This window comes from Meriones unguiculatus, chromosome X (assembly GCF_030254825.1).
Source record: "Meriones unguiculatus strain TT.TT164.6M chromosome X, Bangor_MerUng_6.1, whole genome shotgun sequence".
NCBI lineage: Eukaryota > Metazoa > Chordata > Mammalia > Rodentia > Muridae > Meriones > Meriones unguiculatus.
This window is the reverse complement of record NC_083369.1, coordinates 140,647,327-140,671,332: the sequence shown is the minus strand read 5'-3', so window position 1 is coordinate 140,671,332 and position 24,006 is coordinate 140,647,327. Positions and strand designations below refer to the sequence as shown.

Sequence of the window (24,006 nt, the reverse complement as noted above, 5' to 3'; positions counted from 1 at the left end):
TGGACTTCTATTCCATTGATCTCTATAGCTATCCATATACAGACATGTTATTACTGTAACTTTCAGGAAGTTGTAAATGAAAATGTCAGTGTTTCAATTTTGAGCTTGTTCTTTAACATTATTTTGATTCTTGTTGGTGCTTGCTTTTCCAATAATTTATGGGAAGTTTGTTGGAAATATTAATTCAGGGAGCATAACTGTATTATCAGGCTGTTGTTCAACCTGTAAGCATAGGATGCATTTCTTTTTGTTTTGTGTTTTATTGAATGTCTTTTTATCAGTGCTTTATAATTTCAGTACATAATTTTTTCTTATATTCTTTGAATGTTTTGTTCTTTTGAAACTATTATAAATGAAATTTTTCTTTATTTCAAACTGTACTTAACCATTGTCTATTTATAATCTTTTTTGCAATTATGTGTTATTTTTATTATAATTTTTATTTTTTTATATTAATCACAGGTATCCCAGCCGTAGCCCCCTCCTTCATTCCCTCCCAATCCCACCCTCCCTCCCTCATCTCCCTGCCCCTTTCCAAGTCCACTGATAGGGGAGGTCCTCCTCCCCTTCCATCTGACCCTAGCTTATCAGGTATCTTGAGAATGGCTGGAATGTCCTCTTCTGTGGCCTACCAAGGCTACTCCTCCCTCGGGGGGGGGGGGTCAAAGAGCCAGCCATTCATTGCGTTCATGTCAGAAATAGTCCCTGTTTCCCTTACTAGGGTACCCACTTCCCTACTGAGCTTCCATGGGCTCAATCCGAGCAGGGGTTCTAGGTTATATCCATACATGGTCCTTGATTAGAAAAACAGTCTCATAAAAGACCCCTGTACCCATATATATTTAGTCCTTGTGGAGCTCCTGTCCTCTCCAGGTCATACTAACTCCCCCTTCTTTCATATGATTCCCTGAACCCTGCCAAAAGTTTGGTTTTGAGTCTCAGCATCTGCTTTGATACACTGCTAAGTGGAGTCTTTAAGAGGCCCTCTGTGGTAGGCTCCTGTCCTGTTCCTGTTTTCTCCTTCTTCCAATGTCCATCCCATTTGTCTTTCTGAGTGAGGATTGATCATCTTACTCTGGGTCCTCCTACTTGTTTATCTTCTTTAGGGGTACAGATTTTAGGGGTACTATCTTATAAGTCTAGTACCCACTTATAAATGAGTATATACCATGTGTGTCTTTCTGCTTCTGGCATACCTCACTCAAGAAGATCTTTTCTAGTTCCTACCATGTGTATGCCAATTTCATGATTTCCTTGTTTTTAATTGCTGAGTAGTATTCCATTGTGTAAATGTACCACAATTTCTGCATCCATTCGTCCATTGAGGGACATCTGAGTTGTTTCCAGGTTCTGACTATTACAAATAAAGCTGCTACAAACACGGTTGAGCAAATGCCCTTGTTGTATACTTGAGCATCTTTTGGATATATGGCTAGGAGAGGTACAGCTGGATATTGAGGAAGCAATATTCCTAAATGTCTGAGAAAGCACCAGATTGATTTCCAAAGTGGTTGTACAAATTTACATTCCCACCAGCAATGGAGGAGAGTTCCCTTTCTCCACATCCTTTCCAGCATGTGTTGTCACTTGAGTTTTTGATATTAGCCATTCTGATGGGTGTAAGGTGAAATCTCAGGGTGGTTTTGATTTGCATCTCTCTGATGGCTAAGGACATGGAGCATCTCTTTAAGTGTTTCTCTGCCATTCTATATTCCTCTACAGAGAATTCTCTGTTTAGCTCCATACCCCATTTTTAATTGGATTGCTTGATTTATTGCTTTTTAACTTCTTTAGTTCTTTATATATTCTGGATATCAACACTCTGTCAGATAATAGGGTTGGAGAAGACAGCATTTTCAACAAACGGTGCTGGTCCAACTGGATGTCTACATGCAGAAAAATGAAAATAGATCCATATTTATCACCTTGCACAAAACCAAAGTCCAAGTGATCAAACACCTCAGCATAAAACCAGATACACTAAATCAGTTAGAAGAAAAAGTGGGAAAGAGCCTAGAACTCATTGGCACAGGAGACAACTTCCTGAACAGAACACCAACAGCACAGGCTCTAAGAGCAACAATCAATAAATAGGACCTCATGAAACTGAAAAGCTTCTGTAAAGCAAACCACACTGTTGTCAGAACAAAACGACAGCCTACAGTCTATTTATAATCTTAATTAACTCATTAGTTTGAATACTTTTCAAAGTATTGCTTTACTATTTTGGTTATATATACATGTGTTGTCTGACTACATGTATGTAGACCATGTGCCAGGAGCCTATAGAAGCCCAAAAAGGGGATCAAGTCCTCTGAAACTGGAGTTTCAGGGTGTTGTGAGCTACCCTATATGAGTACTGGGAACCAAACATGGGTCCTCGGCAAGAGTAGTAGCCTTGAGTGCTAATAGTTTTGTTGTTGTTGTTATTGTTATTGTATGTTGGATTGTTTTCTCTTTTCTATTTTTTTTACAATTTATTCATTGTATATCCCGACTGAATCCCACCCAATCCCACCCTCCCTCCCTCTTCCCCATAATCCTTTCCCCCTAGTCCACTGAAAGGGGGAGTTCTCCTCCTCTGCCATCTCTCCATAATTTATCAAGTCTCATCAGGACTGCCTGGATCCTCTTCCTCTATGGCCTGGCAAGACCTCATTGCCAGGGGCAAGTAATCAAAGAGCATTAAACTGAGTTCATGACAGAGGCAGCCCCTGCTCCCCTTACTCGGGCATTCACATGGAGTCTGAGCTGCCAATGGGCTACATCTGAGCAGGGCATCTAGGGCTTTTCCATGCATGGCCCTATGTTGGTGCATCAATCTCAACAGGCCCCCATGGGCCTCGATTTGTTGGCTCTGTTGGTCTCCTTGTAGGGCTCCTGTCCCCTCTGTGTCCTTCTATCCCCACTTCTTCCATAAGACTCCCTGTGCTCTGCCCAAAGTTTGGCTGTGAGTCTCTGCATCTTAGATCCTCTGCTGGGCAGAGTCTTTCAGAGGCCATCTGTAGTAGGCTCCCATCATATTCTCTTTCTTCTACCACTTCTGGTGTCTATCTTGTTTGCCATTCTGAATGAGATTTTAAGCATCCTCCTTAGGGTTCTTCTTAGTGTTTACCTTCTTTAGGTCTGTAGATTTTAGTATGGCTATCCTATATTATATGGTTAATATCCACTTATTAGGTGAGTATATACCAAGCCTGTCTTTCTGTTTCTGGATTACCTCACTCAGGATGCTTTTTTTCTAGTTCCATTCATTTGCTTGAAGATTTCATGATTTCCTTGTTTGTAGTAGATGAGTAGTAGTCCAATGTGTAAATGTACCACAATTTCTGTATCCATTCTTCCGTTTAAGGACATCTAGGTTGTTTCCAGATTCTGGGTATTACAAATAAAGCTGCTATGAACATAGTTAAGCAAATGTCCTTGTTGAATGGTGGGGCATCTTTTGGGTATATACCCAGGAGTGGTATACCTGGATCTTGAGGTAGCACTATTCCTAATTTCCTTAGAAAGCACCAGATTGATTTCCAAAGTGGTTGTACAAGTTTGCACTCCCACAAGCAATGGAAGAGGGTTCCCCTTTCTCCACATCCTGTCCAGTATGTGTTGTCACTTCAGTTTTTTATCTTAGCCATTCTCATAAGTGTAAGATGGAATCTAAGAGTTGTTTTGATTTGCATTTCTCTGATGACTAAAGATGTTAAGCATTAGTGTTTGTCATTCAAAATTCCTCTGTTGAGAATTCTCTGTTTAGTTCTGTACCCATTTTTAATTGGATTATTTGGTTTGTTGGTATCTAATTCTTGAGTTCTTTATATATTCTGGATATTAGCCCTCTCTTGGATGTAGGGTTATAAAGATCCTTTCCCAGTCTGTAGACTGTCATTTTGTTCTGTTGACAATGTACTTTGCTTTACAGAAGCTTTTCAGTTTCATGAGGTCCCAATTTATTTGTAGATCTTAGAGCCTGAGATGGTGATGTTCTGTTCAGGAAATTGTCTCCAATGCCAATGAGTTTGAGGCTTTTCTCCACTTTTACTTCCAACATATTTAGTGTGTCTGGTTTTATGTTGAGATCTTTGATCCACTTGAACTTTAATTTTGTGCAGGGTGATGGATATGGATCAATTTGCATTTTTCTATATGTGGAGATCCAATTAAAGCAGCACCATTTATTGAAGATTCTTTCAATTGTATGGTTTTGGCTTCTTTGTCAAAAATAAAGGAGTAGCCACTAATGTTTTATATCTTATAAAACATCTAATATCTCATAAAATAGCTTTTCAACCAAAATTAATTAAAAGATATGGGGAAGGTCATTTCATACTCATTAAAGGAAAATTCCACCAAGACGATATCTCAATTCTGAACATCTATGCCCCAAATAAAAGGGTCACATCTTTAAAACATTAATAAAACTTAAACCACACATAGATCCCCACACATTAATAGTGGGAGACTTCAACACCCAACTGTCATCAAAGAACAGGTCAACAAAACAGAAACTAAACAAAGAAACAATGACACTAACAGATGTCATGAATCAAATGGACTTAAGAGACATCTACAAAACTTTTCATCCGAACACAAAAGGATTTACCTTCTTCTCGGCACCTTATGGAACCTTCTCCATAATAGATCATATAGTTGGTCACAAAGCAAGCCTCAACAGATACAAGAAGATTGAAATAATCTCTTTTATCCTATCAGACCACCATGGGCTAAAGCTGGGCCTTAACAACAGCAGAAATAGCAAAAAGCCTACACACACATGGAAACTGAACAAATCTCTACTCAGTGACAGCTATAGTCAGGGAAGAAATGAAAAAAAAAAAAAAACAATTAGAAATTTCCTAGAATTCAATGAGAGTGAAGGCACAACATACCCAAACTTATGGGACACAATGTAAGCAGTGATAAGAGGAAAGTTCATAGTAGTAAGTGCCTTCATAACGAAATTCAAAATATCTCATACAAGCAACTTAATGGCTCACCTGAAATCCCTAGAAAAAAAGAGAAGCAAACACACCCAAAAGGATGGAAGTAATCAAACTCGGGGCTGAAATCAATAAACTAGAAACAAAGAGAACACTTAAAAAAATTAACAAAACCAAAAGCTGGTACTTGGAGAAAATCAACAAGAGAGACAACCCTTAGCTAGACTAACTAAAAAACAGAGAGACGATATCCAAATCAACAAAATCAGAAATGAAAATGGGGACATAACATCAGACACTGAGGAAATCTAAACAATCATGAACTCTTAATTCAAAAGCCTATACACCACAAGATTTGAAAATCTAAATGAAATGGACAATTTTCTTGATTGATTCCATTTACCAAAGCTGAATCAAGATCAGGTAAATAAATTAAATAGTCCTATATCCCATAAGGAAATAGAAGCGGTCATCAAAAGTTTCCCATCCAAATAAAGCCCAAGGTCAGATGGTTTCAGCACAGAATTCTACCAACCTTCAAAGAAGAACTAACACCAATTCTCTTCAAACTATTCCACAAAAAAATGCTAATAATTTTAATAGACTTCTTTAGCATGTTCCGTCAATATCATATCATATAATCTGAGGACATGGTGTAGCTTCTTCCTTTCAGACATAGATGGCTGTATATCTTTCTTGCCTAAATATATTGACTTCAACTCCAGTACAGTTTGGAATAGGCATGTCGAGAAGTGGCATCCTACTTTTGGCTCTAATTTTAAGAAGAAAGCAATCAGTGTTTTCTCTTTAAGTATGATTTTAGCAGCCAGTTTTTCATAGACAGCCTTTATTAGGTTAAAGAGATTCCTTTTATTCCTAGTTTGAATGCCGTTAATTGTGTAATTTGAGAAGACTTTAACTCAGTGTGTCTCAGTCAATTTCACAGTATATTTAAAGATCAGAGTAAATGTCATAGTGCAGAACACATTGAGTTACAACCCTCAATCTACAGTAAGAAAGTGCTGCCACTGGGTAGAATACTATGTTATTACAAAGTCTAGTTCAGTACTCAATGACTTTGTAGTATCACACAGTTTAATAAATTTTAGTTGAGGTGTGCCATATATACAAGTAAAGTGTGTAAATTTCAGTTAAATATGCAGTTAGATACCTTTATGCTTATACCTATACCAGTATACCTGACATAAATGTATACCCAAGTAACTGTCATCTGTAACAGTACTCCAGAAGATGCCTAGTCATTAATCCTCCTCTAGTGATTATTACTTTGATTTCTATCACCATCATTAATTGTGTCCATTCTTCTCCTTCAGATAAATCAAATTAAATAGCTTGTAGTCTCCCCAACACTGTCCGGTTCCTTAAAGTAATAACCATGAGATTAAGCCACGCTGTTTATGTCTGTCTATCCCTTTTATACTTCTTGAAGTATTCCATTGCATGAACATGCAGCAGCTTATCTGGTCTTCTCCTAAAAAACATTTTTATCATTTCTATTTGGAGCTCTGATATGTAGAACCACTGTGAATAATCTTATACATGCCCTTTGGTGTGCACAAACATCAGTTTCTGTTGCACACACAGCTAGAAGTGGAATATTCTATCTCAAAGGAGGTTTATATTCCATTTGGGATTATGGTAGTGCCTGGGTTTTTCCAAAAAAATTCTTGATCTCAAGAATTTACATTCCCACTGGAAACATATAAGTGGTCTTGTTGCTTTGTATTCTTGGCAACAGTTAATAATGTCTTCTAAATTTTGCTGTAGTGAATGAATGCATATCATGTGTCTTCTTAAGAAGTTTGGTTATCAGGTATCACAGCGTTCAATTACTAGAAGAAATACTGGTAGAATGATTTGGGGGAAAAAGAATATTGTTATGTTAAAATTTACACAATTGTTCCCTAACATCTTAACAGAGAAATATGCATAAGCATTGTCTACTAAGTCAAGATCATATATGTAAAAATAAGGGAACTACACAGGATTAGGAATGAGGCCTATTCGGATCAACATTTGTGATAAAGTTGTATGGGTAATCATTGATGTTAGGCTTCATATTTGTCAATGGACTGATATGGGCACTCCATGGATTTCTTCATTGTCCTCCCTTATATAAGACTTTCTGCCTCACTGAGAACTGGACTGCCCACAGCTTGAAAGAAAAAAAGTCCCACTATCCTCAGCACAGATTAGATTACTTCTTCACTGGACTCAAAGCCGGAGTTAAAGTGTAATTAATACAGGGACAGATTTGAAAAGCCTTGTTAGTGGATTGGTTCACAATTAGCACTGGGAAAAAACAATTAAAGACAAGAATAAAAGGCTTATAGGGACATGATAAAAGTGTTCACATTTTTTTTAAAGACAGGGTCACACTGTCATCTTGGCTGTCGTGGAACTTGTTGGGTAACCTAGGCTAGTATCCAAGTAGGCAAGATCCTAGGTTAGAGATCCGCTTGACTCTGCCTTCCAAGTACTGGGATTAAAGACATAAATAAGCCACTCTGCCTGACTAAGTATTTACATTTCTGATGGTGCTATTATGTAGAAGAAGAATTACTTCTCTTTTTAATTTTTTTTATTTTTAAGTAATGCATATATTTATGGGAGACCAAATTGTATTTCAATATACGCAATATATTGTGTAACGTTCAGATCAGAGCAAATAGTTAATCTTCACAATTTTCATTTCTATGATGAAAAGGTTAAAAAGTATCTCCTAATAATTTTTAAAATTATAGTATATTGAGGCATGATGATGCACTTCTATACTCCCAGCACTTAGGAGGTCAAGGCAAAAGGATCACACAAGTTTTATGCCAGCCTGGACTACATACATAGGGAGGCCCAAGCCTGCCTGGCTACAAGTGAAAGACTGTTTTAAGAAACCAAAATAAATAAATAAATAAATAAATAAATAAATAAACAGCACTTGAAAATGCAGTATATTATTGCTATCTATAGTCACTCCACTATACGCAAAGCACCAATAGTTCCATTTTTTCCCTAATCAGATATAGCCCAATACCTATTGATCATCTCTTGCTTTTGCTTTTTTTAGTTATTTATTAATTCTTATTTTATGTGCATTGATGTTTTTCCTGAATGTATATCTGTTGAGGGTGTCAAATCTTCTGGAACTGTAGTTCAGTACACTTGTAAACTACCATGTGGGTGCTGGGAATTGAACCTGAGTCCTCTGGAAGAGCAGCCAGTGCTCTTAATCACAGAGCCGAAGCTCTCCAGCCCCTGATCATCTTTTTATATCCCTCCCTTTCCTCTGCTATCCCCAATCTTTAGTAATCACCACTGCTCTGAACTGAAGTAAGTCTGTTAAAGAGGCATCTGCACTCCCAAGTTTATTGCAGCACTTAATAGCCAAAAATAAAAAACTAAAATTAAAAAATGGGAAACAGTCTAAGTGTCCACAAATGACGTATGGATAAAGAAAATGTGCTACCTATGCAAATAATGTCGTTAACTTTAAGTCTTTGAGTGGAACCCACAAAAAAAAAAAAAAGTCTTTAGTTTAAGGGAAGAGAAACTTGTTGTGTTTTACATATATACTACATTTAAGAGAGGTGCATTGGCATCAGGTGACCAGCTAGTTAGTAGTGATGTTGACTGAAGAGGGCTTAAGCATCACATATGTTTTAGAACGGGATTAAAGTAATCACTAAAGTACCATGTCAAATCAAGAATGTTCTATAACTCAGGAAAGTTCCGTTTATGTTCAAATACAATTTAATACAATAAGGTTAAGTTAAACCAAAGAGGCAAAAGTGATGCTGATGGGTAGTATCCTGTGGCATTTGCTGTTTTAGATTTTGCTCTTTGGTCAAAGAAATGCTAAACAATGGAGTGGGCAGTACAGTGGAGTTGGAGGGAGAGACTGATGGAGACACCGTAGAGGTAAGTCACGGAAGATCCAGAACTAGGAAAACATCCTTTAATAATATGTTTGCTGCTTAAAGGAAAAAAAATGTCCCAATTTTCATTTGAAATTCTCTATTGAGTATAGTTAAAGAAACTTTTGAACGAACCAGGCACAATTGTCCATGGTCTCGGAGATTTAAGTTTAAAGCATCTCTGTAGAAGAATCTTATTATCATGGGATCTTGCCAGCCAGAACATTTAAGAAAAATTGGCCATGGGTTACATTAAATTTTTCCTTTGTGATTAACTACGTAAAGTGAATTTTTTCTAAGTTAATAATGCTTATGAGATTCCAAGAGAAATAGTTAACAAAGTGGAAACAGAATTTTGCCTAAATGGATTTTAGTTATATCTCCTTAACACATGGTATATTAAAAGTGATGTTTTTAAATCACTTTAAAGAAAGTGACATTATCATAATTTCATTTGGCTAGCACAGTTGTAATCTACAATGACTATATCATTTATGTGTGCTTAAATATCGCAGTCATTCATATTTGCCACTAATTCAAGTTCTTCCAGTAATTACAATTTAGTGAGATTTTATTATATTTTTTAAGTTTAACTGAAATTAATTCTATAAGGTTTTCTTCAGAAAGTTCCAAAAGGGTTCATTTTAGTAACTGGGTCAGGTACAAGAGTTATGAGCTTACAATAAAAGCGTGTTATAGAAGCAGACAGGGTGATTGCCTTTAAAGGCAACAGCTGTGAGAAAGAGAGAACGCTGTGATTGGTCTGTGGAGCGGTATCATTTCTAGTTCTGCTAGACAGTGGAGACCCTTAAGTTATCTTAATCGACATGAGCATCTTTGGGTATATAGGAAGGAACATAAACATTATTCAGTGTATTGCCCTGGGTATTTTAGAAACAGTGGAGTTTCTAGCAATACCTCAGTGTATTGCTGTGGGCTAAGAAGAAACAGTGGGAGCATGTCCAACTCCAGAGATATTCATTGCTTTCTGTTTTACATAGGAGTTGCTTAAACTACTGTCAGCTTTGTTTTAATCGTTAACAAGAATAAACTTGAATGTAGCTGCGTGCAGTGGTTTATTATTGTCATTTTCAACTCACTGTGTATGTTCATGCTTTGTGTGGGCACATGTGTGGAGGTCAAAGGATTAACTTTGTGGAATTTATTCTCCCCTTCCTGCTTTCTGTGGGTTTGGAGGGTTCCGCTCAGGTTACCAGGCTTACAGTGTAAGCACCATTACCCACTGAGCCATCTCACTGGCCTTGTTTTTGTTTTCTTAAGAGAGGTTCTCCTCTATAGTCCAGGCTAACCCTGAGCTCTCGTGAACTTCCTGCCTTAGTGCTGGAAGTTATAGACATGTGATATATAGCAGGCCTGTAACAGGCTTTGATAAGACCAGTGAAACAGACTAGCAATCCTAATTGTAAAATGTACTTGCAACATATGTTAGATCTATATGATGGAAAGGGAGCATGTGTATCCACTATATTGAGATACTATTAACCCTTATTAACTTTTAATTCTCTCCTGGGCTATGGAAAGAGGTTTGTTTCCTGACAAGTTGATAAGAGATCATGCAGGAAGATATTTATTTGTGGTACTTAATATGCTTAGAAAGTTTTAAGTTACAGCATTAAAATGGTGAAAAATCTCCAAAAGGTGAGCCAGGTAATTTACAGGTGAGTGTTTTTTGTTTTTTTGGTTTTTTTTAACTTTCCTGAATTTCTTCCATTAAGTCATTCCATAAACACATGAACAAATGAGAATAACTGTTAAATAAAAAGTGTATAATCTAAGAACTATATTTTCCTTGTCACTCAAATAATGCTTTATAGTTTTGAAAACTTGTTAGATAACTCTTGGGCTTCTCTTCGGTAAGGTGTATCTTGCCTTTTTTTAATTTAAATTTTTTTTGGTCCTGTTGTTTTGCCTTGTTTAGTATGAGTATGACCATGATGTGAATGGGGAGAGAGTTGTCCTGGGGAAAGGCTCCTATGGGATTGTGTATGCTGGCCGAGATGTCAGTAATCAAGTACGAATAGCCATCAAGGAAATCCCAGAGAGAGATATCAGGCAAGTTGAGACTGCCTTCAATATTTTTTCTATATTGCTATTTCAACCCTCTTTATCTCAGGCCTGCCACTGATGGTGCAAGGATATAATGATTTAATCTATATCAGTAGAATGATGTGGCCACCTTATGCTGTTAGAACTTGTAATGTTCTTATTAAAGGGTGATCTGCTTTTGTTCTCTGCCTATTATAATTACATTGAGAAAAATCAAACTGCTTAGAGTTTTATGGATTACAGGTCGTATTTCAAAAGAAAACTATATTTCTACCCACAACTATGTCTGAAGTTTTACATTTTATGCTAATGTTTGAAAATATGTTAAAATGTAACGGAGAAACTCTTTTTCTCTTTGTTTTTCAGTGCTGAGGATAGAGCCCAGATCCTCAGGCATGATAGGCAAGCACTCTTCCAACTAAGCTACATCTCCAGCCTTGACTGAGTGCTTTCAAATTTACACTGTAAAAAGTGAAAATGGTTATGATTTGTCTGGATATGTCATTACAGAACTTAAACAGTTAAAAATCACAGTTTCACAGTACAAGTTTTGTTAATAACTGTGCCCTTCAACTTTACCCATAGATTAGGGGCTGTTTCTACCATCCGTACTATAACTTGCTCAGCAATTTTATTTTATTATTACATTTTTAAAAATTTTATACAGTACATTTTGATCATATTCTTTCCCTCCCCCATTTCACTACCCACCAAACTTCATGTTAAGCTCACATCATTTGAAATTCATACTCGATCCAAATCTAAACACAAGCTCAGCAGTGATTACTGTAGAGAAGCTATACATGTAATGATGACCCCAACACAAATAATCATCCATGAGTCACAACATATCCACCATAGTTTCAGTGTTGCATCCAGCACTGGGTGATAATGGATTTGTGCAAACATCCCTCCATCTAGGTGACCACTGTCTGACGCTACATTACACAGGATTTCTAGCAACTGTATGATCCATTCATTCACTAATTTGTTCACTTTCAGTGGGATACTATAGCATGTGAATTACAGTGAAGACCTGAAATCAATCTGGAAACCAAGTTTGAAAGAGATTAACGGACTTCCAAAAGGATATACAGAAACAAGATGATTATTCCGCCCTCTTGAGTCCCTCGTCCAATAGTCTTCCTTATTCATTCAATAGCTAGAATGTTACAGTTGCATAGATCCAGGGATGTTCCTACCATGCACTGCAACTGGTAGTAGTAGTTGCTCCAGCTTTTCCTTGCCCATAGACTTTCCTGGGATTTTTGAGCTGGAAAGGGCCTAAGAAAGCATTTTGTCCAACTCGTAAAAATTTAGGCTGAATTTAGGATGACTGGGCATGTTTTCCATCAGTGAATCTGGGCTGGTGCTAGGGAATAAGAGGTGACTGGATTATTATCCTGATAGTTGGGTGATGCTTCGGTAGAGAATGCAGATAGTATTTCTATGAGTTAAAATGAAAAGTGCTGTAACAGAAGGGTACACAAAGTGTCTTTAGAAAAAGGAGGAAGACTGACTTCTTGGATGTGCTGTGGCAAGTTTGAGAAAACAAATCATTCAAGCTGGTTTTGTTGAAGAATAAGTAGGACATACCTTGGTAGAAAATGAAGCTTATGAGGGAAAAACAGAGCTGTTAAAAAATAAAAATACATTGAGAAAACCACCAATTTCTGCAAAGCTTCATTGTAGGATATGGGCTAGTAAAGGTCTCTCGAGGTAAAAATGTTAAAAGTATCATCTGACCTGATTTGGAAGGTCCTTGTGTGTCACCTGAAACAATATGGTCTTTATGTGGAGTCTACGAAGAAAAGTGGTAAAGTGAAATTTGTGCTTCATAAAGAGGTAGAGGGGATGAACTTGAAAGTCCAGAGGTTGGGACTGGGCAACTCATGAGTACTGGGTTGAGTCTGTAGAGTAAGACTAGAAGTCAGTTTAAGACAAAGTTTTCCAGACCACCACTTTCCACTGGAGGAATAGAAGGATTGTTGAAAGAGGTGAAAGTTTGTTGGAGAATCTATGCCCAACTATGCCCAACTATGCCCAAGCAATAGTGATGGTAGAAATAGTAGTCATTAATTGAGTTTATGAGTGTCTGTTTACCACATAACAGACACTCTGTCAATGGTTGAGAAACTTGGGGCATTTTGGTCCCCTGGAAGTCCTACATGGCTATGGTGTTACAGATTGAATATTCCTTACCTGAAATTCTTACAAGACTCAAGAAGTGTTTCAGATAATTGTTTTTTACAGATTTTGAAATCTTTGTGTATACATAATGAGGAATGTGTAGGGAATGCGACCCAAATCTAAACACAGACTTCTTGTAGTAGCCTGAAGGTAATTTCTGATAATACTTCATTGTATCTACATTTTGACAGTGACCTATCACACAATGTCAGGTGTGACATTTTCCACTAGTGTCATGTCAATAATAAAAATGTTTTGGCTCATACGGCCTTTTGAATTAGGGATACTAAGCCTGTAGCCCATGTTTTACAGATGGGAAGTTGAATTTTCTTGTGGAAGCTGAGGGAGAGATTCCAGAAGGGATGGTTAGCAGTTAAGGGACCATCAGGGCCTAGAGCCCTGTAATTTGGCAGGTGATGCGGGCTTTGCTTTTGTTTTGTTTTTGTTTTTGTTTTTTTGCAATAGGTACTCTCAACCTCTGCATGAAGAAATAGCCCTGCACAAGTATCTCAAGCACCGCAACATTGTCCAGTACCTGGGCTCTGTTTCAGAGAATGGCTACATTAAAATATTTATGGAGCAGGTGCCTGGAGGTAAGTAGTTGCTCTTTTCTGATCTCATATATTGAAAAAACCTTCATAAGAATACAATATGGACATGACTAATTGTCTCACCATTTAACAACAAAAGAAAAACAGACCTTTAAGAGATTTGAAAACATTGGTTTCCCATGCCCGCCCATTCCTTCAGATGATTCATGGTTGCAGCAATCCATGTTGATAATCCTGTGGCTAGTCCTGCGTCCACTCTGGTAGAATTTACTGTGACATTGGCCACTCTCAGCTGCTCCATCGTAGTATCGAATTCTCCAATCCAATTACCTAAAATATAGCTCGACAATTGTTTAGACAGATTTGCAGCACAGGAAAAATTCTCATGTTGTATGCTAGTGACACAAAGTCCAGCATACTTTCATTGACAGCCAGGTTGAGCGATTTGCCATAGGGTATCAATTTGCTCCTGCAAGAGGTCAATCCTCTGATTGAACACCATCAAGCTTCCTTTTAGTTGAGCATTAATTCCTTTATGTACAACTAAGGCATGAGCATGGGAGTGTTAGCAGGCCTTCTGGTGTTGGTCTCCTTGGTTTGCCTGTGGTATATATGCAAGATTAGAGTCCCACAACAGTGTGATGCAGCCATGATCATTCAGGCCTTTACAGCCATTGAAGCAGGACATTCTCCCCAAGCATGGTTGGATACCATAAAAAGCTAAAATGATGCGCTCAGGATGCGAGGCTAAGCACTGCACTCAGGGTCAGCCGCTTTGGACCCAGAGAAGAGCATGTCTGATTGCATGCGGGTTGATGCCCCAGGTCCCGCCTCTGAGAAAAAGGTATCGGACGGGTCTGATGCTCTTTGGGTGGATGACACCTAAATGAACATCTGTACAAAGTCCCAACTTATTTCTAATATCAGAGATCAGACCTCTACTCTTGCCTGATGCGTCTAAAACAAAAAGGGGGAACTGTAGAGAGCTGCGGAATGCCGTGCCTTAAAGATGGAGCTGGTTTCCGCCTTCCACCTTCCCGATGGTGAGTGCTCTCTGTCATGAACAATTCCACATTTGGCTAAGGCTGAGGATCTGGCTTGCTTCCATGTATGTGGACCTATCTGCATTGCCCCCATGGCATGCCTGGGTTGGCTACCCAGAGGCTATTTAAGCTGTGGGCTGGCTTTCCCCGGGGTCCGAGGATTGTTCAATGTTCCTGAATAAACTGCATTGAAAAAAAAAAAAAAAGAAAACATTGGTTTCTCAGAAGAGTTGTATATAACTTTGCAAATGTCACATAAACAGTTCATTTCTGGCTTGTTTATTCAGTCTAAAATACTCACTGTCTTCTGAGTGCTAACACTGGAGACAAGGGGTGAAAAGAGCAAAAGCTCTAATTTTGAGCTCTTCTCTTCTAGGTCTAGAAACTTAGAGGTGATTTGGAAAAGGATGGAAAAGGACCACTGGAACTTTTTTTTTTTTACACATATATAATGTATTATTATCTTATTTACCCCACATCACCCTCTGTTGTCTTTTTCTTACTCCTACTGACCCTTTCTTCTTCCCAACTGGTCCCTTTCTTTTATATCTTTTTTTTTTTTTTTTTTGTAGCCCAATGGGTTTAATTAGGTTTGCTTATGTGAGCATGGTTGGGGTTTGTTTTTGTTTTAATTGGAGCATGGGTAACATATCCGTGTCTACACCACGGAAGAAAATCACCTTCACAAATATTAACTGCTAATATCCTCACTGGCCCTCCCCTGTCCATCATAGAACATTGAAGAACCCAATTGTGTGTAGCTCATATTCAGGATAACTTAAGTTGCTAGGCATTTATCATTGCAGTGGCCATGTCATCTCCAAATGACATTGTTTCTCAGCACTCCTCCCCATTTTCTGGCTCTCAGATCATTTCCATTGCCTCTTTGTAATATTCTCTCGTCCTTGGAGAAGAGTGTTAGAGGTGCCCCATGTAGGACTAGGCACTCGAAAAGCATTTATTCTCAGGACTTTGGCCAGTTGGGAGCCTGCATTAACCACTGGCCACTAGCAAAAGGTTTGACTGACCCAATGTGTAAGCAGCACTAGTCTGTAGGTATAAACGAAAATATTTAGAAGGCAGTTTGACATGTCTGTTAGCTAAACGATAGTAATCGACTCTTCTCCAGGGCCTATGAGCTCCCCAATTACAGGCTTTTGAACAGATTTGTAGTACCAGGCATGTATTCCCTCTTGGAGAATAGAATCAAACCCAAGAGAAAATGATTGGTTGTCCCCCATAACCATTATGGTACTGTGGCTTCAGCGGGTACATCTTGCTAGCCTGGTCAGTATTGGAAAATGTAGGGTTTAAGCACTGTGTGTGACATTGATTACATTTTTCCTCTACCAGCCTGCATAGTCCTTTACAAACCCATGGAAAGCAGCCAGCAAAGGAGAAGTTCCCTGGTCAGTTCCAGCTTGATTTCTCTTCTATGTTCTGCGAGCAATGTTGTGCCTTCAGCAATAGTCCTACTGACTAGTTCTGGCGGGCAGTCAAGAGCAATGGCATTCACCTATATTGTTTTCAGAGCTGTTGGGGCCATGCTAGTCAGAAATTCACAGTAACACACCTTGCACCGGAATTTTCATTTTAAAAACTATGGCTTGGCCTAGAGAAATGGCTTAGTGATTAAGAGCACTTACTGCTCCCAGTACCCACATAATGGCTCAAAACTGCCTTTAACATCAAGCTACACACAATTTTATGTGGTGGGCTACACACAATTAGGTCCTTCAGTACTCTAACAAGGATCTGAAACCCTCTCTCTACATCTGCAATCTCTTTCATACACAAATTCAGGCAAACACATACACATAAAATAAAATAAATTTAGAAAAATTGAAGGCTTCTGAGAGAAGCAATGCCTACCTATGCAGGATACTTCCCTTCAATTTTTTTTTTTTTTTACATATTTTTAAAGTTAGTTTACGTAATAATGGGTTTCTTATATGACTTTATTTTTATGTTTTTATTTATTTATATATTTATTTATTACAGTTTATTTACTTTGTATCCCCACTGTAGCCTCCTTCTTTGTCTCCTCCCAGTCCCACCCACCCTCCCTCTTCTCCCCCTATGCCCTTCTCCTAGTCCCCTGATAGGGGAGGTCCTCCTCCCCTTCTATCTGACCCTAGCTTATCAGGTCTCATCAAGAATTAAGAAGGATTTTTCTGTGTAGCTCTGGCCATTCTAGAACTCACTCTGTAGCCTGGCCTTGAACTCAGAGATCTGCCTACCTCTACTTCCCTAGTGCTGGAATTAAAGGCATGTGCCGCCACCACCTGGTTTATATGGCCTTATTATGTATCCTTAGTTTTGAATAACCCCCCCCCCATCCCCACAATTCCTACCTTTCCTCCATCTCCGTATGCCCACCTCCTTTTTCTTAGTTAGGGTTTTTGTTGCTGTGAAGAGACAACATGACCATGGCAACTGTTATCAAGGAAAACATTTAACTGGGGCTTGGCTTACAGTTTCAGAGGTTTAATCTATATCAACATGGTGGGAAGCATGGCAGTGTGCAGGTAGACATGGTACTAAAGAAGGAACTAAGAGTTCTACATCTTGATCCATAGGCAGTAGGAGACTGTACCACTGGGCATGGTGTGACCATTATTCATGCCTCTACAGTGACCTACTTCCTCCAACACAGCCACACCTACTCCAACAAGGACACATCTCCTAATAGTGCCACTCCCTGTGGACCTAAACCCTTTAAGCCTTTTTATATATAGTATCCCTAACACTTACATATCATACCGGGCACAGTTTCTCTCTCTCTCTCTCTCTCTCTCTCTCTCTCTCTCTCTCTCTCTCTCTCTCTCTCTCTCTCATTTTTCTTGTATGGTAGACAGGGCTTCTCTGTGTAGTGTTGACATTCCTGGGCTCACTTTGTAGACCAGGCTGGCCTGCCTGTACCTCCCCGAGTGCTGGGATTACAGGTGTGGGCCATTGTGCCCAACTGCGTACAGTTTCTTTTAAAGAGATCTTGCAAAATAACAAATGGATAATAAGGGGGCTGGAGAGGTGGCTCAGAGGTTAAGAACACTGGCTGTTCTTCCAAAGGTTCTGAGTTCAATCCCCAGCAACCACGTGGTGGCTCCAACCATCTATAGTGAGATCTGGTGCCATCTTCCAGTCCACAGGCACACATGCAGGCAGAATACTGTATAAAAAATAAATAAATATATCTTAAAAAAAAAAAAGATCAGACTGGAGAAAGCTCAGTTTAAAAAAAAATGGATAATAAAACCAAATACTAGTACTTTATGTATGAAGTCCCTACCTGTAGGCAATAGAGTATTAGAAGGAAGAATTCTTTGGATCTAGAACTGGTAGTTTGAATGGGTCTAGTGATTAAGGCTATGGGATCTTAGTTTTCTGGTTAATTAAATACACTGTAAAATTAAAGTAGCATTTACTGTATTACTCAAAGTAAGCATCATCGGAATATAAGTAGACCTACCTCAGTCAAATCATTGGGTGACTGGTACGTGTAATAGCGTTTGGAAAACTGCCTGGCAGTGAGCAAGTGCTGGGTAAATGAGTGTACGTTGAAATAATAATAAATCTCATAACAGTTTAATTGAACAGTGATCATCATTATCTGAATACCAGTTTTAGGTTAGAAACAACGCTTTAGTTTACTTCCCTGACTCCTTACAAATGAATCTTTGTCATCATGGTGAGTTGTTTGTTATTTTGTTTTGTTGGTTTGGTTTTACCACTTTCTAGGAAGCCTTTCTGCTCTCTTACAATCCATATGGGGACCAATGAAGGAACCCACTATCAAGTTTTATACCAAACAGATCCTGGAAGGCCTGAAATATCTCCATGAAAACCAGATAGTCCACAGGGACATAAAGGTATGGAAATCTCTAAGCCATCAAGGTGGTATTTTTCTAAGCTGTCACTATAGTATGGTTGAATAGTCTGTTCACAGAGAAAGACGCTTTAACAAGACAGCCCCACCCCATGTCAGACTAGTCTTTGTAAAGAGAGATTATCAAGGCCCCACACTACAGGGTGCTGGTTTGTTTAACTCTTCCTCTACAACTCAATGCTGTTCTTTTTCTAAAGGGTGATAATGTTCTGGTGAACACCTATAGCGGAGTGGTGAAAATCTCTGATTTTGGGACCTCTAAACGCCTCGCAGGAATTAACCCATGCACTGAGACCTTTGCAGGTAAGAAAAGCAAAGCTGGTTATGTTGTGCTGTCCTGGATCGAAGCTTTCTCCTGAATCTGTGATCATTTAAGAACTACTTGCTGCTCACCTTCTCAGCATAGAGTATAATTTTGATTTTTCAAAATGTATTTAACATTTTTTCCATAGAATACAGTTCGATCATACTCTTTAGGCTCCCTAACTCTTCCAAGATCCTTCCTACCGGTGTCTCTACCCATCCACCTTGATGTTCTCTCTCTCTCTCTCTCCCTCCTTTTTTGTGTGTTTTTTTTATAAATAAGAAAACAATCTTAAAAGAAAACCATTAAGATAAAAACTACTAAAACAAAACCAAAAGCGTAAGAAAAGCATGGAGTCTATGTCATTTTGGCAATTACTTCTGGGCATGTGCCTGCCTGCCTGCCCTGGACTGTGGTTGATCTACCAAATGACAATCTAAGATTTTCCCTTTTACAGCAGGTATCTATTATAGATAGCTTCTTGCTTAGGTATGTATGGCACTTTATATCTTCTCAGTGTTGGAACTTTTCTCTATTTTAAACTGGTACAAGTCTTGGGCATATTGTACTACTCTATGAATTCATATATGTATCAGTCCTGTTATGTCTGGAAGACACTGTTTCCTTGACGTCATCCATCACTTCTGGCTCTTCGGATTTGTCTGCCTCCTCTTCTTCGTAGATCCCTGAGCCTTGAGGGAGAGTTTTGATAAAGACATTTAGGGCTGAATGTGCCTAAGTCTCTGACTTTCTGTACATTGACCATTTGTGAATCTTTGTGTTAATTCCCATCTTCTACAAGAAGAATCTTCTCTGATGAGGGTTGAATTAAACATTTATCTAAGGGTATAACAATATTGGGAGTCCTTTTATTTCTATGTTCCTTTAGTACAGTGATTCTCAACATTCCTAATGCTGTGACCCTTTAATACAGAGCCTCATGTTTTAGTGAACCCCAAGCAAAAATTATTTTTTTGCTACTTCATAACTTTAATTTTGTTACTGTTATGAATTATAATTTAAATATATGATAAACAAGATATCTGGTATGTGACACCCCCCCAAAGGAGCTGGGAACCCACAGGTTGAGAACCACTGCTTTAGCAGTTTAGATGTAGTAGGTTTTATCCATGAACTATCTAGTCTCCCACATTCTTGGCCACTTTAGCAGTGTCAGATATGAGTTCAATCTCATGGAGTAGGCCTTACACCCAATTGAAAAAGAGACTGGTTACTCCAATTACATTTGTGCCACTATTGTACCAGTATTTTTTTGTGTGGTTGGTGACTGTCATAGGTGGAAGGGTTTATGGCTGCATGATATTAATGCTTGCTTTTCTCCTCTGCTACTGTACAAATTACTTTCCAGAATCACAAACCCTAATCAGTAGGAGGAAAATTTCTAGTTGGGCCCTAGGTCAACTTTTCCATATTCAGTGTAATAAGTAGGTTGTGTCTTCAACAATAGGGACTTCCATCAGGTTATGGAAAGTAACTAATAACCTTGATGATACTAATGATGTTTAGACTAATGACTCACCAAGATGTAACTCATTCCTAGCAGTGGAAATTTCACTTGGTAGCATAAAATGTCTAGTTGGGGCATTGTCTCTCCCATTATATAATAGCTCCATTTAACTTCCTTTCATATACTGTTATGTTTTAGGAAGCTTCTAGAGTAGCAATTTTCCATATGACTTTTCAAAAGGTTTTAATGTTAATTGTCCACCCCCATATTACTTCCTTTACTCTGTCCAACCATCCCCTCCCCATTTAATTCCCCTTACTTTAGTTTCCACTTATATATTTTATTTGTTTGTTTGTTTGAGACAGTGATTCTCTGTGTAGCCTTGGCTGTACTGGACTCACTTTGTAGACCAGGCTAACCTCTGCCTCTGCCCACTGCCAGTTCCCCTCTGCCCCCTCTGCCCTCTCTGCCCTTTCCACCTCCCCCGCCTTTTCCTCCGACTCTGCCTCTGCCTCCCCAAGTACTGGGGATTACAGGCATGCAGCACCACACCCGGTTCTGTATATATTTTTATAACACTATGCTCTATTTCCCCTTCATTGGAAGCTCCTGTCTTCCTCCTGATCCCTTACTAGCTACCTCTGGTTTTTGTTTGTTTGTTTGTTTAGGTTGAAACACACATACCTAAAACTTAAAAGCTTACATTCTCATATAAGAGAAAACACAATATTTGTCTTTTGGATCTGAGTTATCTCATTTGGGATGATTGTTTCAAGCTCCATCTATTTTGATTTTCAATGCAGATGAAGTATTGTCCTTAACTTTAAAGTATTTAAACATTGTTATAGTGGTATACTTATCTGATAAAGCTATCTGTGACACCAGTATCACCCTACTTTCTTCTTGGCCTCTTACAAGTTGGGTAGACAAAGAATTCTGCTGAGATATCCTAAGGGTTCTTACTCAGTAAAATGGCAGTATGTCTTCACAGTTGGTAGCACAGCAGACCAAATCGTGGGTAATCTTCTGTAAATTATTAGGAAATATTATTGATCTGTTATAAAGGTAGCACTTTACTATAGTGAATTCTGACACTTTACATTTTCATATGATTATGTTTCCAACGGAGGCTAATTCTTCTGGGGAAATATATTTTATGTGAGTTTGAAGAACTGCATTTCCTTGTCCATCTGATGGTGATGAAACACTGTGAATATTGACAGGGACTGGATTCAAAGGTGATATAAATTACCAGTTGGTTTTCCATTTACCAGACCAGTAGGTAGAAAGCCTCTCACAGGCTACCCATGGCTTTTTGAAATTACTTCTTAAAAGCAACTATAGTGAAAACTTTGAGCTTCACTACAGTATTTTGCCTCCCTTTAGAACACCCAGTTGTTTTGCCTCCGTATAAACATCATGCCTTCAGTTGTCTTCCAGCCAGGCGCAGTGGCGCACCCCTGTAATCCCAGCACTCTGGGAGGCAGAGTCAGGTGGATGTCTGGGAGGCAGAGGCCCACATGGTTTACAAAGCAAGTCTAGGACAGCCAGGTCTACACAAAGAAACCCTGTCTCAAAAAAACAAAACAAGTTTTTCTCCAACATGGAAAGTTAATCTCCTTAAGAATCTGTTACACAACAAATGGAAATCCTCATAAAAACAGATCTCAGTGGGTTACCAAGGATGAAATGGGTCAATACTGATGACATATTTTGACTGGCACCTGGGTTATTGCAAGTGAAATTGAAGTATTTGTTAATTAAATAATTTTCATTTAGAGTTTATAGGATGTTAGAGCTTTGGAGTCAGAGCATGCCTTTCAGAGAACTTGAGTTTCCATATGGAACTATTATGTTGAACCTATGGGTCACAAAAGGTGTCCTCACAAATGTTGTATTTGTCTCCTCTTATCCCTTACCTTTAGCCCAGAGAGGTTTGTGGTTTGCCCCATAACTTTTCCAGCTGCTTTGGATGACAAAATCACAGTGGAACTTGAGGGAACAGCTGTTCAAAGTGGGCGATAGGAAAGGTATAGGCTGTATACTCTTCAGTGCTCTGGTCCCTGCTCATGATGGTTACTCACTTGCCTCCATCCCTGCCAGCCACGGTGTTGGACATTTACCTCTACTCTGTAGTCAGTAGTGTTGGCTTCTTCTCTCACCTCTTTCCTAAGTCACCAACTGCAAGAAGGCGAAGAAAAGACTGGCAGTTTGGGTTTTAAGTAACATCGTTGGAAGCTGCATCTCTGTAGTCTGGGGCCTGGTGTTTGAAGTTCATTTTTCTTGCTGGATCCCTCTGAATGTGACCCATGTCATGGATGGGCGCCTAGGCTGACTGTTGGCAGAGTGTCCCCTGGACCTCTCTAGTTACTTATTCTTCAGGTTGTACTCACTGTTCTTTTTCTTTCCATGGAGGCATTCAACCTTGCGAGACTATTCTTTGAGTTCTTTGAAAAAGAGCTCAAATATGGCTAAAGCTGGCCCCACCTCTTGAATCTGCTGTTTGTGTTAGCTTCAACTCACCATTGAGAGAGTGTGGCAGTATCCCCAAATTTTATAGAACCCCTCCTAACTGCTTGACCTTTGCTTCCTTGGCAACCTATACTCCATGCAAGTTATCTGAGAGGAATATGTAATATTAAGTTCTTATTGGCTAAAAAGTTTTAGGTTGGTAACAAATGGTGTTTCCAAAGAGGCTATCACTTGGACAGCCCGATTAGGACCATCTTCACCACCATGGGAGATTTATTATATTTCTCTCTTCGCTACTGATTTAATATAAAGATTTCAAATTTGAGCTCCTAAAAAATCTCAAGGGGCCTATGGGAGATGATAACGTGTGATCCTTTTTCAAGAGCAGCTATTTAGAACCCATTGGACTGCCTGGGTTGCAATGGGCCATACCTTCTAGGGATTCCCCCAATCTCACTCTTCCTATTTGGCACTAAGTAAATGATCTGGCACCATTCTCCAAAGAAGCTGTGTTCAATATCCACTCTGCATTTATTTTTTTTTCCCCTCTTGAAATTCTTTGAGCCCCTTTATTTAGATTACAAGTTCATGAGGAAAGGGCACAAACTTGTGTTCTGAGGAGTTTGAAGCTCCCTTAGAAAATACATTCCCTTGATCCCTGTCTCATGCTTTGCTGTAGTATTTAGATCACAGCTCAGTTCCTCCATCAAAGAGTCACCTTATGCCATATGTTTTCTTTGCTGAGAATGTGGAAATCCTTTGAAACTACTCAAAAGCTTGCAGTGGAAAATATCCTAAGGGGTCTTGAGTCAGCACCTGTGTATCTATTTTTTTTTTCTTTCCATTTTTTTTTTTAGATTTATTTATTTATTTATTTATTTTCAATGCAGTTTATTCAGGAACCTTGAACAATCCTCGGACCCCGGGGAAAGCCAGCCCACAGCTTAAATAGCCTCTGGGTAGCCAACCCAGGCGTGCCATATGGGCAATGCAGATAGGTCCACATACATGGAAGCAAGCCAGATCCTCAGCCTTAGCCAAATGTGGAATTGTTCGTGACAGAGAGCACTCACCATCGGGAAGGTGGAAGGCGGAAACCAGCTCCATCTTTAAGGCACAGCATTCCGCAGCTCTCTACAGTTCCCCCTTTTTTGTT

At 38.9% G+C, this 24,006-nt stretch overlaps 1 protein-coding gene across 1 annotated transcript in view; it reads left to right on the top strand.

Annotated features, from left to right (window-relative positions):
- Positions 1-24,006, top strand: part of Map3k15 (mitogen-activated protein kinase kinase kinase 15) — a 145,434-nt gene that overhangs the window by 93,705 nt on the left and 27,723 nt on the right. Inside the window, exons 14-18 of the mRNA XM_060375090.1 lie at positions 8,786-8,873; positions 10,809-10,942; positions 13,592-13,719; positions 18,459-18,589; positions 18,804-18,909. Coding sequence (XP_060231073.1) covers positions 8,786-8,873; positions 10,809-10,942; positions 13,592-13,719; positions 18,459-18,589; positions 18,804-18,909 — 587 coding nt within the window. The remainder of the gene's footprint in view (positions 1-8,785; positions 8,874-10,808; positions 10,943-13,591; positions 13,720-18,458; positions 18,590-18,803; positions 18,910-24,006) is intronic.